Source organism: Tamandua tetradactyla, chromosome 3 (assembly GCF_023851605.1).
Source record: "Tamandua tetradactyla isolate mTamTet1 chromosome 3, mTamTet1.pri, whole genome shotgun sequence".
Lineage (NCBI taxonomy): Eukaryota > Metazoa > Chordata > Mammalia > Pilosa > Myrmecophagidae > Tamandua > Tamandua tetradactyla.
Window position 1 is genome coordinate 104,539,953 of NC_135329.1, and position 14,310 is coordinate 104,554,262.

At 35.8% G+C, this 14,310-nt stretch overlaps 1 protein-coding gene and 2 pseudogenes across 5 annotated transcripts in view; all 3 read left to right on the forward strand.

Moving 5' to 3' along the window:
* Positions 1–14,310, forward strand: part of RAB3GAP1 (RAB3 GTPase activating protein catalytic subunit 1) — a 193,525-nt gene that overhangs the window by 106,510 nt on the left and 72,705 nt on the right. For all 5 annotated transcript variants that reach the window (XR_013172684.1, XR_013172685.1, XM_077153644.1 and 2 more), the window contains exons 6-7: positions 10,195–10,314; positions 11,261–11,426. Coding sequence is in view for 3 of the 5 variants with exons in the window: in XM_077153644.1 (XP_077009759.1) it covers positions 10,195–10,314; positions 11,261–11,426 (286 nt within the window). In the remaining 2 variants the exon portion in view is untranslated. The remainder of the gene's footprint in view (positions 1–10,194; positions 10,315–11,260; positions 11,427–14,310) is intronic.
* LOC143676770 (importin subunit alpha-1 pseudogene) lies at positions 1,737–7,161 on the forward strand (annotated as a pseudogene).
* LOC143676771 (uncharacterized) lies at positions 7,216–8,719 on the forward strand (annotated as a pseudogene).

The window sequence follows — 14,310 nt, forward strand, 5'->3', positions numbered from 1 at the left end:
GTTTGTCCAGAGTGATGCCCTGATAAATCCCAGAGTGATTTGAACAGTGAATAAAAAAGTATTTGCAAAGTCCCCTTGGGGGAATGGCGAGAAAGGGGTAAAATTCACTTTCCCCATTTGGATAATTCTTGATATTCTCACAAGCAGTGGGGACAACCAAATCAATAGGCCCAGCCCTCAATCTTGGGGTTTGTTCGTATGAAACATCCCTGCAAATGATAGACTTAAATTAGGCCTAAGACTCACCCCCAGAGAACCTCTTTTGTTGCTCAGATGTGGCCTATCTCTCTCAGCCAACAAGGCAAGTAAACTCACTGCCACCCCCCCAACCCCCCCGCCACGTGGGGCATGACTCCCAGGGTGGTAAACCTCCTTGGCAATGTGGGACAGAAATTCTAGAATGAGCTGGGACTCAGCATGAAGGAATTGAGAAAACCTCAACCGAAAGGGAGGAGAGAGAGATGAGACAAAATAAAGTGTTAGTGGCTGAGAGATTTCAAATAGCGTTGAGAGGTTATCCTGGAGGTTATTCTTAGGCATTATGTAGATATCTCCTTTTTAGTTTAAGGTTTTTTAGGCTACGGGGAAGTGCCTGAAACTGTAGAGCTGTATTCCAGTAGCCATGTTTTTTTAAGATGATTGTGTAATGATGAGCTTTTGTAATGTGACTGTGTGATTGTGAAAACCTTGTGTGTGATGCTCCTTTTATCTACGGTATGGACAGATGAGTAAAGCATGTGGATAAAATAAATAAATAAATAATAGGGGAACAAATGTTAAAATTAAAAAATTATATATTGGGTAGATGGAAATACTAGTGGTGAATGAGAGGGAGAGGTAAGAGGTATGGTATGTATGAGTTTTTCTTTTTTCTTTTTATTTCTTTTTCTGGAGTGAGGAAAATGTTCTAAAAAATGATCATGGTGATGAATATACAACTATGTGATGATATTGTGAGCCATTGATTGTATACCATGTATGGAATGTTTATATGTTAAGAATGTATGTTGTTGTACATTGTTTTATCAATGAAAATTAAAAAAAAAATAATAAGACATGGTTCCTGCCACATTAAGCTTTGGAGTTAGTTGGGAATCAAATAAAATGGACAATTATAGGACTCTGTGATAAATGTTCTCATAGAAAGCAGCTCAGGGTCTGATGCAAATTCATAGAAAGTGCCCCTAATTTAGGCAGATCAGGTCAGGAAAATGTTTTCAGAGGAGGTGATACTTTACCTGAATCCAGGCAAAGTGAGAATAAATCTGATAAAATCTGGTAAAAAGATATTAAAGACAGAATGAAGAGCTTTAGGAGATTCACGGATGCCTAAATGAATTTGATAACTTCATGCAAGCAATGAGTATGCCAACACAAGGCTGGGAATGTGATGAGAACAACTTGATATCAGGGTATTTTGGGTCTCCTGTATACAGGGCATCTTAAGTTAATCTCACAGTTTTCTCATACTCCTGTTTTTCTCTTAGAATATTTGTATTATAATTGATAAAAATTAAAATTCTTAAAATTTTCATGGATACAAATTATTTTTCATGTTTTTTATCAACTAAAGAATAATATATGAAAGTTTTTTGCCTCTAAAGACTGACTTTTAAAATTAAAATGAATATGAAAACAATAGTATTGGAAACATAAAATATTAATTTATACCATATATGATTAGCTTATACTTTTAAATCAGTTGAAATGGAGGAAATAAAATCTTGATATATCAAATGCCAATTCTTGGTAATTATAAGCTATTTTGATATCTCCAAGTTTACTTTTTAGATACATCTGCCAGATTATTTATAAGCCTGTTTAGCTTTTTAAAGGTTGTTTTATAAAAGTGATTTTTAAAAGGTATGTAGGTATAATCAGTTTTATCGTCTAGGCAACGTAATTGATGTTAATGTAGTGATTTGATGGAAGCTTCTCGGCACCTCCTTGTGTATCCATCCTTTAGATACTTTCTAATCACTGATTTCTGAAACTATCATTAGAAATCTATTTCTTTGATTAAGTATCATTCCTTATAATACTATAAATAACTGTGGAAAATACCCAGACTTTAGCATTGGTACAGATTTATGCCTGAATGTAAATTCATGAAATCTCTTCTGAGTAGAGATTTTAATTGATATGATAGGCAGAAGAATAAATCCCCTTATCTTCCAAAGTTGTCCACAGAACCTGTGACTATCTTAGGTTACAAGGCAAAAAGGAATCAAGGGAATGTATGGATTTAAGGTTAGTAATCATTTGATCTTAAAATAGGGAGATTATCCTGAATTATTTGAGTTGGCCTGGTGTAATCACATCAAGTTGAAGAGACAGAAGTGAAGGTCAGAGTGACACTTTGTGAGATGAACTTAGCCTGCTGCAGCTAACCTTATAGATGGAAGAAGAAAATAAGGAATGTGGGCAATGTCTAGAAACTGTAAAAGACAAGGAAAGAGGCAGGCCACAGTGGCTCAGCAGGTAGATTTCTTGCCTGCCATGCCAGAAACCCAGGTTTGTTTCCTAGTGCCTGCCCATGCAAAAAAAAGAAAGGCACTGAAAGAGATGGGGTCCAAGGATAGTTCAGTGGTAGAATTCTCGCCTGCTGTGCGGGAGACCTGGCTTCAATTCCTGGCCCATGCACCCCTAACCCGTGTAAGGCCTATACAGAACTGTAAATCTTTATTTATCATTTATAAATTTGTTAGTTTTAAGCCATCAAGTTTGTGGTAATTTTTTATAGTAGCAGTAGGAAACGAAAACAAAAGGTGAGAAAATACATGCTTTAGATGCCTTAAGAGGTTCTGCTGAGAATGGAATTTGCCTTCAAGTAAACCCATTCAGTCTATAGGAAATATAAAAATCCTACAACTCAGCGATAAAAGGCAAGCAAACCAATTTAAAAAATGTGCAAAAAGTGTACTCACTGCCGTCCTAGAGGATCTACTGAGAATGGAATATAGACTAAAAGGGTTTACTTGAAGGCAAATTTTATCTCCATGATTTTGCATTTGTTCCTCCTTGTTTTTGGACCCACAGCTTTCATCACTCTTTATTGGACGCAACAAAGGACCAGCAATAAAAATAAAAGAAGTAGTCCGCAAACAACATAATTATTCAACTTATGACTCCTTTAAAAAAATTCAGTTTTTTCATTTTAATGTATTTTTTCAGGAGATAGAGGTACATGTAAAAGAACTTGATTTTTTAGTTTAATTTTTTTATTTTTTAAGCAAATTGAGATGTAGTCACACACCGTACAGTCCTTCCAAAGTATATAGTTAATGGTTCATAGTATCATTACATAGTTGTACATTGGATCACAATCAATTTTAGAAAGCTGCATTACTCCAAAAACAAAATAAAAATCTCATACCCTATATCCACCCCTAGTATTGACTCTTAGCATTGGTGTGGTACATTTGTTATTGTTGATGAAAGACTATTAAAATATTACTGTTAGCTATAAAAAAGAGAAGGAGGAGTTTAACAGAGAAGATAGGGTTTAACAAATGAGTATGACTACTGAGTCATTATATTGATATTTCTTTTGGTCTCTAGTGTCTTGGAGCAGCTGGAAGAAAAAACGAAAAATTGTGAAACTATAACCCATACCAAACTTTAAATCTGTTCTATAACTACTTGTTAAAATGTATATGGAAATTTATTGCTTTTTTTAATATTTTTCAAAATTAAAAAACATTAAAAATTACTGTTAGCTATAGTCCATAGGTTGAAATAGATGCATTTTATTCCCCATGTACCACTTTGTTATTAACTTCTTATAATAGCGATGTACATTTGGTCTAGTTCATGAAATAATATTAATCACTGTCATTGTCGACCACAGTTTCGTTGTGTTACACATTCCCATGTTTTATCTTCTAGCTTTTCTTCTAGTCATTAAACTTTCCCTTTCAACTACAATCACATACATAATTCAGTGCTGTTTATTACACTCACCGTCATGTGCTACTCTCCCCTCTGTCCATTTCTAAACATTTAAATTCAACCTAATTAAAAATTCTTCACAAATTAAGACATCCATTCCCCATTCTTTACCCTCATTCTATTTTCTGGTAACCTATATTCTAGATTTTATGTCTATGAATCTACTTATAATTAGTACATTTTAGTGATATCATACAATATTTGTCCTTTTGTGTCTGACTTCATATACTCAATATAATGTCCTCAGCGTTAATCTATATTGTCGCATGCTTTAGTACTTCATTCCTTTTTACTGCTAAATAACCTTCCGTAGGGCGGGCCACAGGGGCTCAGCAGGCAGAGTTCTCACCTGCCATGCTGGAGACCTGGGTTTGATTCCCGGTGCCTGCCCATGCAAAAAAATAAAATAAAATAAATAAATAAATAACATTCTATCGTATTCTAATCATCCACTGATGGACACTTGGGTTGCTTCCATCTTTTGGCAATTGTGAATAATGCTTCTGTGAATAACGGTGTGCAAATGTCTGTTTGTGTCCTTGCTTTCAGTTTTTTTTTGAGTATATACATAGTAAAAGGCTTACTGGGTCATATGGCATTTCTATACTTAGTTTTGTGAGGAACCACCACACTGTCTTCCACAGTGGCTTTACTACTTTACATTCCCACTAACAATGAATAAGTGTTCACATTTTTCCACATCTTCTCCAACACTTTTAGTTTTCTGTTTGTTTAATGGTGGCTATTCTAGTAGGTGTGAAATGATAACTTGTGGTTTTGATTTACATTTCCCTGATAGGTACTGATGTTGAGCGTCTTTTTATGTGCTTTTTAGCCATTTGTATTTCCTCTTTGGAAAAGTGTCTATTCATGTCTTTTGCCCATTAAAAAAAATAGTTTTATTGATAAAACTTAACATAAAACATTCTTAACATACAAACATTCCATTCATGGCTACAATCAATGGCTCACATTATCATCACATAGTGTGTATTCATCACCATGATCTTTTTTTTGAACATTGGCATCATTCCAGAAAAAAAGAAATTTAAAAGAAAACAGAAAAAACTCATATATGCCATATTCCTTACCACTCCCTCTTATTGGTCTTATTGACCACTAGTATTTCTGTCTACCCAATTTATTTTAACTTTTGTCCTACCATTATTTGTTTATTGTTTATCCATATTTTTTACTCATCTGTCCATAATACCCTAGATAGAAGGACCATCAGACATAATGTTTTCACAATCCCATAGTCATACTGTAAAAGCTCTATCATTATACAGTCATCTGTAAGCAACAAGACTACTGGAATACAGCTCTACAGTTTCAGATACTTCCCTCTAGCTACTCTAATACACCATAAACTAAAAAGAGAGACTGACAGTGTATTTTGTCTCATTTCTCTCTTCCCTCTTTTGGTCAAAAGGTTTTTTTCAATCCCTAGATGCCAGGTCCTGGCTTATCCTGGGATTTCGGTCCCACGTGGCCAGGGAGATTTACACCCCTGGGAGTCATGTCCCACGTAGTGGGGAGGACAATGAGTTCACTTTTTTGCACATTTTTAAAATTAGTTTGTTTGCCTTTTATTGTTGAGTTGTAGGATTTTTTATATTTTCTGGATATTAAACCCTTATCACTTATGTGGTATCCAAATATTTTCTCCCATTAAGTTGGCTGCCTTTTCACCCTTTTGACAAAGTCCTTTGATGCACAAAAGTATTCAGTTTTGCAGACATTTATCTATTTTCTCTTTGTTGTTTATGTTTTGAGTGCCGAGTCTAAGAAACCTCTGCCTACCACAGGATCTTCAGGCTGCTTCCCTACAATTTCTTATAGTAGTTTTATGGTCTTAGCTTTAATATTTAGGTCTTTGATCCATTTTGGTTAATTTTTGCAGGAATTGTGAGATATGAGTCCTTTTTCATTCTTTTGGCTATGTATATCCAGTTCTCCCAGTACCATTTGTTGAAGAGAGAACCTGATATTTTTGAGATACTGGTATTTTAGATTAGTTTTAAGGCCCTGTGAAATATTTTCATTCTTTCAAAAGTAAATGTCCAGAGGGCTTCTGGTAATAGCAACATGAAGTGAATTGTGAGTACTTGTTTTCTGCCAGAGAAAAAACACAAGTATAAAACTGCAAACAGTTGTCAAAACCAACCATTTTTTGGCACTGACAATTGCCGAAATACTGATAAAAAAGTCAGAAGCATCTATTCATGAAAACTACTAAAACTTTGGTTAGGAGTGGTCACATGTTAAACCTTCTTCAGGTTGAACCATGGCAGGCATTACAAGGGCAGTTGATGTGTGGCCTTGAGGTCCTGCAGTGCCTCTTTTAGAAGCCTTAGTCTGCTCTGCCATTTTCTCCCTTTGTCTCTCAGCCTTGTCCACCAGTTAGAATGCTAATTTACCACCTGCCCACCTTAACAGATTCAAAAACAAAGGGAAAGAAAAAGTAAAACTTTTTTAAGTACCAAAGTGAGGTAGGACCATATAGAACTTAACATGTTGCTAGGGAAAGCTAAGAGGAATGACTAGAAGCTGAAAGGGAGAAATAGCTCATTTCCTTATGACACTGCTTCTCCATTGGAGGGAAACTGTAACAACCGTGGTACTGTAAATTGGTCTTTTGATGACATTGTCAAAGGCTTAAATAGCAACAATTTGGAAAATCAGTTCCAAGCTTCTCAAGCTGCTAGGAAACTCTTCTAAAAGAATAAGCAGCTCCCCAAAGACAACATAATCCAATTCTTGGCCAGGACTAATTGTACTCCAGTTTCAGTTTGAATCTGCTTGGGTCTCACTAGCATTGCTTCTGGGACATTATTACAGATCAAGGGTGCGGTAGATGGAGGTGCTACCCCAGCACTAATTTCTCTGTTGGCATCTTCCCATGCTCACATTAGTGAACATGCAGTATGGGCTCTAGGAAGCCTTGATGTGTGGCAATGAGGTCCTGCAGTGCCTCTTTTAGAAGCCTGAGTCTGCTCTGCCATTTTCTCCCTTTGTCTCTCAGCCTTGTCCACCAGTTAGAATGCTAATTTACCACCTGCCCACCTTAGCTTAGCAGAAAGGCTTAGCTTTCTGAGACTTGGTTATCAAGTATGGTGCAGTCCATCCTCTTTTGGCTCTACTTATAGATCCTGATGTGTCATCCTTAGCATGTGGTTACTTATGTAATCTTACCTGGATTTGGTATATTTGGTATATTTGATCCTAACAGCCAACTCTGTTGGCTTTTCAAACCTTTGTTGAAACAAGAATCCTATATCCCTAATTAGATGCTGTTGAGCATTATTTGCTTTGTTGTGATGATCCAGAAGTACTGGTAGATGCTTACTGGGTTGTTTTCAACTTTACTTTGGTGCAAATGAGTAGCTTGAAATGGCAATGAAAACAGGAATTGTGCCCCAGCTTGTGAAGCCTCTTGGAGGTACTGAAATGCCAGTTTTGACTCCGATGCTAAGAGCCATAGGGAATATTGTCTTTGGGACAAATGAACAAACCCAGGTTGTAATACATATAGGAGTCCTTGCCTTTCCTCCCCAGCCTTCTAACTAGCCCAAAACTAGTATTCAGGAGGAAGCTTCATGGGTAACATTAAACACCAGAGTTGGCTGTTGGGATCAAATACACCAAATAGCGAGTCATGGATTAGTCTCGTCCATCATTGATGTTCATTCTAAGGCAGTCTTTAAAACACAAAAGGAAGCTGTATGGTCTGTGGCCAAGTATACAAGTGGTGAAATAATTCAGATTGTGTCCATTGTGGCATAATAGAATCATTGATGAGCCTTTTAACTGTGAAAGATATAAAAATTACTGTGATTATTCTGAATGCCATTTCAAATATCTTTCAGGCTGCTGAGAAACTAGGTGAAACTGAGAAACTTAGTGTAATGATTGAGGAATGTGGACGCCTGAGCAAAATTGAAATTCTGCTTAACCATGAAAATGAAGTCTGTGTTCAAGCCTTCATTAAGCTTGACTGAGAAGTATTTCTCTGTAGAGGAAGAAGATCAGAGTGTTGTGCCAAAAACTACCTCTGAATGCTATGGCTTACAAGTTCAGACTGGTACTTTTGGGGCCTTTTAACTTTCAAATTGTACAGCTGAAGTATAAAGTTGTTTGCTGAGTACTCATACGGCAACTAAAACAACTAAATGGCCAACAAGTACATAAAAAGGTGCTCAACACAAAAATCTCAAACTTACACAATCATTAGCTGTTAGGGAAATGCATATCAAAACCACAATGAGATCCCTACACACCCACTAGAATGACTTTTATTTTGAAAATGTAAAATAACACGTGTTGGTGAAGATGCTGAACAATAGGACTCCCATGTGTTGGTGGTCATGTAAAGTGGTGCTGACATTGTGGAAAACAACTTGGTAGTTCCCCAGAAAGTTAAATGTAGAATTTCTGTATGATACAGCACTTCTTCTTCTAGGAAATTATCCAAAAATAATTGAAAACAGTGACTTGAATTAATATTTGTACTCCAGTGTTCATAGCAGCATTATTCACATTAGTCAAAAGTTGGAAGCAATCCAAATATCCATCACCAGATAAGTGCATAAACAAAATGTGATATATAATGTAATAGACTATTATTCAGTCATAAAAAGGAATGATATTCTGATATATGCTCCAACATGGACGAGCCTTGAATATGCCATGTTGAGTGAAGTAAGTCAGACAAGAAAGGACTGATATTATATGATTTCATATATATTAACTAGACTATGCAGATTCATAAAGATTTTTCCTTCTATGAGCATTGTTCTAGTTTGCTAGCTGCCGGAATGCAACACACCAGAGATGGATTGGCTTTTAATAAAAGGGGATTTATTTTTTTGGTTCTTCAGAGGAAAGGCAGCTAACTTTCCACTGAGGTTCTTTCTTACGTGGAAGGCACAAGATGGTGTCTGCTGGTCTTCTCTCCAGGCCCCTGGGTTCCGACAACTTTCCCCGGGGTGACTTCTTTCTACATCTCCAAAGGCCTGGGCTGAGCTGCTAGTGCTGAGATGAGGAATGCTGAGCTGCTTAGCAGTGCTACGTTGCAATCTCTCATTTAAGCACCAGCCAATTAAGTCAAACATCACTCATTGCAGCAGACACTCCTCCTAGCTGACTGCAGATGTAATTGGCAACAGATGAGGTTCACGTACTGCTGGCTTATGTCCACAGCAACAAGACTAGGTATGCTCACCTGGCCAAGTTGACAACTGAATCTAACTAACACAGGCATTTAAAAAAAAAAACAACTTTGTTTTTAAAGATCTTCAGAGCTTGAGATGTACAGTTCTGGTTCTTTCTAGTGTTTGCTGCCTCTACATAACAAATTTTGATTTTAGGGCTAGGATAGTGGAGATGAGGTGAGATGAAATGAGACATTTTTATCATGTAAACAATAAACAGATCATGGAATAGATTGTTACTTCTGTTTTTTGTCTTTATTTACTGCTATTTTGGGAATTTCTTGAGGGAAAATATTCATAAAAATAAGCATTCCTAACTCTTTACATATCTTGAGATTAAAATAAATTAGGCAAACAAGGAAAACCTTTCATAAATTTCTTTATTTTTAAAAAAGTATTAAAATTCCTTGAGGAGTAGATTAGTAGAGGAATTTTCAGTAGGCAAGATTATGAACTTATATCTTGGTCAAGTTTGACTGGAAATATATGACTTTTAAAAGACTTAACAACTGAAAGTAAATAAAAAAAAGACAACAACTAAATGAGAAATTTTTATAATTGTAAGACAGTTATTAAGAAAGCAAGCTGTTTTCTTATAATTTAGGACTCCTATCTAATAGTGTTACTGAGTAAAAGAATATGTGTTGCTTAATTAGGATATATAGTAAACTGTTCTCACTTTTAGACAGCAAGAGGTTATTATGGGTGGTCATTATTTTCCCGCCATTCAGGAAATGTGTTACAGAACTTTCCATATTGGTTGAAATGATGCAGTCAGTTAATTAAAGCAGTGCTTGCTGTCTCTTATCGGAGAATCCTAACTTTTAAGGCAAAACTATTATTTAATGTTGTTTTGTCATTTCAGCAAATTGCTTCTAATTTGTAAAACTAGAGGTGAGCTCGTGGATGAATAATGGAATTTCCTCTGTGACAAAGGAAATTCACGTTTTTTATAGGTTAACTTGCCAGATGATGATTTTTTGTATTTTGAAGTTTTTCTCTGTTTAACAACATTGATTGTTTTTTTAAGGTATGGACTGCGTGAGTTTGTGGTGATTGCCCCTGCTGCGAACAGTGATGCCGTTCTCAGTGAATCAAAGTGCAATCTTCTTCTGAGTTCTGTTTCTATTGCTTTGGGAAATACTGGCTGGTAGGTGAACATTTTGAAAAACCTAGACAGTAAAGTTAGAAACCTTGAAGTTATAATATCTGAAGGAAAATAGTTGCTGTTTTTATCACAATTATGAACATAGTACATATACTGGAATTTGTTATATAAGGACAAAATTAATAAAACCTTGGAGGGCTTTTCTAGGGGAAAACATACTGAAAATATTCAGTGTATATTTGAGATGAAGAAGGAATTAGACTATTGTGCTTTGCTTTTTTTCACATGGGCAGGCACCGGGAATTGAACCCGGGTCCTCTGGCATTGCATGCAAGCATTCTTGCCTGCTGAGCCACTGTGGCCTGCCCTGTGCTTTGCTTTTGAAAATTTAGTTTAAATTTTTTTATAAAATCTAATTTTTTAAAGGAGTGATTTGGAATATTTACTAATCTAACATTATTAGCTTGGAAAGTATTTGTATCTTTGAATAGTTAAATTAAAAACTATTAATTCACTACCATGTTGGTTTAATATGAATTATTTAATACCTGTGAATTGGGTTTTGTTACGAATTTGGAAAGACTGATATGATTGTTTTTGCTTTCAAGAAAAATTTCATTCTGCTGTTTTATGACTTTTCTTTCTTTTTTGCATGGGTAGGCACCAGAAATCAAACGAGGGTCTCTGGCGCTGCAGGCGAGAACAAGCCTGATGAGCCACCTTGGCTCGCCCTGTTTTATGACTTGTAACAATTTTTTACTAAATGCCACTAATTTAGTTTATTATTCTAAGGAGAAAAGTTACCAGGAGTGGCTTTGTTGTAAACACAAATCTGTGTTTTTGACTGGCTCCTTGTTTAGTACTTTCAAATATTTGAGATAAAAAATATTTACCAATAAAATAATATAACATTGGAAATTTTGGAAACTTGTAGTTATTCGAAGTTTAACAAGCTTGAAATTTATTCCTATTTAATTATATCTTGCAGTCAGGTGCCACTCTTTGTGCAAATACATCACAAATGGCGAAGAATGTATGTGGGAGAATGTCAGGGTCCTGGTGTCCGCACTGATTTTGAAATGGTTCATCTCCGAAAGGTGCCAACTCAGTATACTCATTTGTCAGGTCTGCTGGACATTTTCAAATCAAAGATTGTAAGTTGGCATTGATGTTGTTCATCTTTCCTGGGATCCAGATAAAAGTAGCAATTTGGTGATTTTATTCAGCATATAGTGACATTTCTCTATAACAGTGATAATATTATTGCTTAAAAGAAGAAAGTTTATAAAGTACTATGGATATCTGAAGAAACAGAATATCTAGTTGGATTTTTAATTAATGGTAAAGAAAGTAAACTGATTTTTTTGTTGTTTGTCCATTCTGTTAAAATTTATCAGTGATATCTCTTTCTCCTCATGTCCTGTAATAGTAATATTGCCAGCCTCCCTGAATTTATAGGCTTCAGGGAGCACCTGTTTGGGACTTTGGCTATGAGTGCCTTGAGGCCTGAATCCCTTGGGTTCTTAATTGCCCTTTTTCCCTCCAAGTCTTAATTTTATTTATTTATTTATTGTATGCTGTATGATGGGGGTCACATTTGATTCTTTTTCCATGTGAGCATCCCATTACTACAGTACCATTTGTTGAATTTTTGTTTGTTTGTTTGTTTGGAAAGTTCATGGGTTGGAAATCAAACCTGGGTCTCTCGCATGACAGGCAAGAATGCTATCACTAAACTACCTTCGTGACCCCTGTGGAAGGTTTTAAGTTTTAAATTCAGTCTCTTAAAAAAGAATGACTTTTAACATCTACTTAAAGAGCTACAGGACACTCATTCTTCCTGTCATTTTATTTCATCTTCACATCTAATTATTTTGAAAAGCTTCCTTCTTTTTTAAAAACTTTTTATTTTGAAATGCTTTCAAACTTACAGGGCAGTAACAAAAATAATATAAATCATATACAAACTACTATAACATATTCCTGTTCTCTCAGATATCAAGATCCACCAGTTTTAACATATTGCCATATTTTCTGTATCATTCTAGTTAGTCATTCTTTCAGTCTGTCTGTTATCTGTCTGTCTTCCAGTACATTTTCTTAACACTTGAATATAGCTTGTATATATCATTCTCCTTGAAGTCTTAATACTGCCATAACATTCCCTAAGACCATGAATATTCACTGTGTATTCAACTTAAGTGCAGTTATCAAATTCACGATTCTTGACATATATAAAGCTTATAGTTTATATTACAGTTGTTTCATATGTTTCAGTGTCGTTTTGAAGCTTTTCTCCTCTTTTGCTAGATCTCATCCAGGATCGTGTATTACATTTAATTGTCATTGTTTCTTTTGTTGCTCTTTTCTTCCCCTCCCCTCCTTACTTATTGTAGGAATATATATGCAACATAAATTTTCCCATCTCAGCCACTTCCAAGCATACCATTCAGTGGGATTAATTACATTCACTATATTGCCACTACCTTCCACTACTAAACTTTCCCATCTCCCGAAGCAAAACCTATACCCATTTTGCATTATCTCCCCATTTCCACTGCCCTCCAGTAGCATCCCATAATCTAAATTGTATTTCTTATCAGCTTACATATTCTCTGATATTTTGTAGTTACCATGGGACTTAAAATCAACATCCTAAATTTGCAACCGTCTTATTTGCTTTGACCATCTTAACTTCAATAGCATATATAAACTATGTTCCCATACTCCCTTTCTCCCCAACCTTTATGTAGTTCTTATCACTAATTCCTTGTTTATACATTGAGTCCAAAAACCACTGACTTATTTGCATTTTAGATCCCACAGGAAGTAAAAAGTAAAGTTACAAATACAAAATACAGTAATACTGGTATTTATATTCACCCCTGTTGTTACCTTTGCTAATCTTTATCTCTTCATTCAGTTTTGATCTGTTGTTTGTTGTCCTTTCTTTTCACCTCTATAATTGTCTTTAGCATCTCTTGTAAGATTGGGGTAGTAGTGACAAAATCCCTTAGCTTTTGTTTACGTGTGAATGTCTTAATCTTGCCCTCATCTTTGAAGGACAGTTTACCTGGATATATAGAATTCTTGGATGGCGGTTTTTTGTTTTCAGTACTTTAAAGATTTCATCCCACTGCCTTCTTGCCTCCATGGTTTGTGATGAGAAATCAGCACATAATCTTATTGAGGCTTCGTTTTATGTGATTTCTTTCTTCTCTCTTGCTGCTTTCAGAATTCTCTGTTCATGTTCACTGATTCTTTCTTCTGCCAGCTCCAATCTGCTGTTCAATCCTTCCAGGGAATTTTTATGTTCTGTTTCTGTGGTCGTCAGCTCTGTTTGCTTTCTTCTCATAATTTCCATCTCTCTAAAGGTATTGTATTTGTATTAATCTGTCATTTTCCTGATTTCCTTTAGTTCTTTGTCCATGTTTTCCTTTAGCTTTTTGAGCATATTGGGACTGGAATGCAATGTATCAGAAACAGAATGGCTTTTAAAAGGAGGAATTTATGAATTGCTGAGTGTATGTGTTGGGAATGTTTGTGTTTCTTTCTTGTAATTTTTTTTAATTAATAAAAAACAAGAGAAATTTATTGAGTTGCTAGTTTACAGTTCTAAGGCCAAGAAAATGTGCCAATTAAAACAAGTCTGTATAGTGTCCAATCAAAGGCATCCAGGGAAAGATAACTTGGCCTTGGTTCAAGAAGTTCAGGGTTTCTCTCAAGTGAGAAGTCACATGGCGAACACAGTCACAGTTTCTCTCTCATCTGGTAAGGAATGTGGTGAACACGGTCAGGGTTCCTCTCACATCTGGAAGGGCACATGGTGAATACGGTGTCATCTACTAGCTTCTTCTCCTGGCTTCCTGTTTCATGAAGCTCCCCGGGAGACATGTTCCTTTTTCATCTCAAAAAGTCACTGGCTTGCGGACTCTCTGCTTCTCATGGCTATGTCATTCTTCTCTGCTCTCTCTGAATTGCTCCCATTCCCCAAAATGTTCTCTCTTTTATAGGACTCCAGAGACTTATCAAGACCCA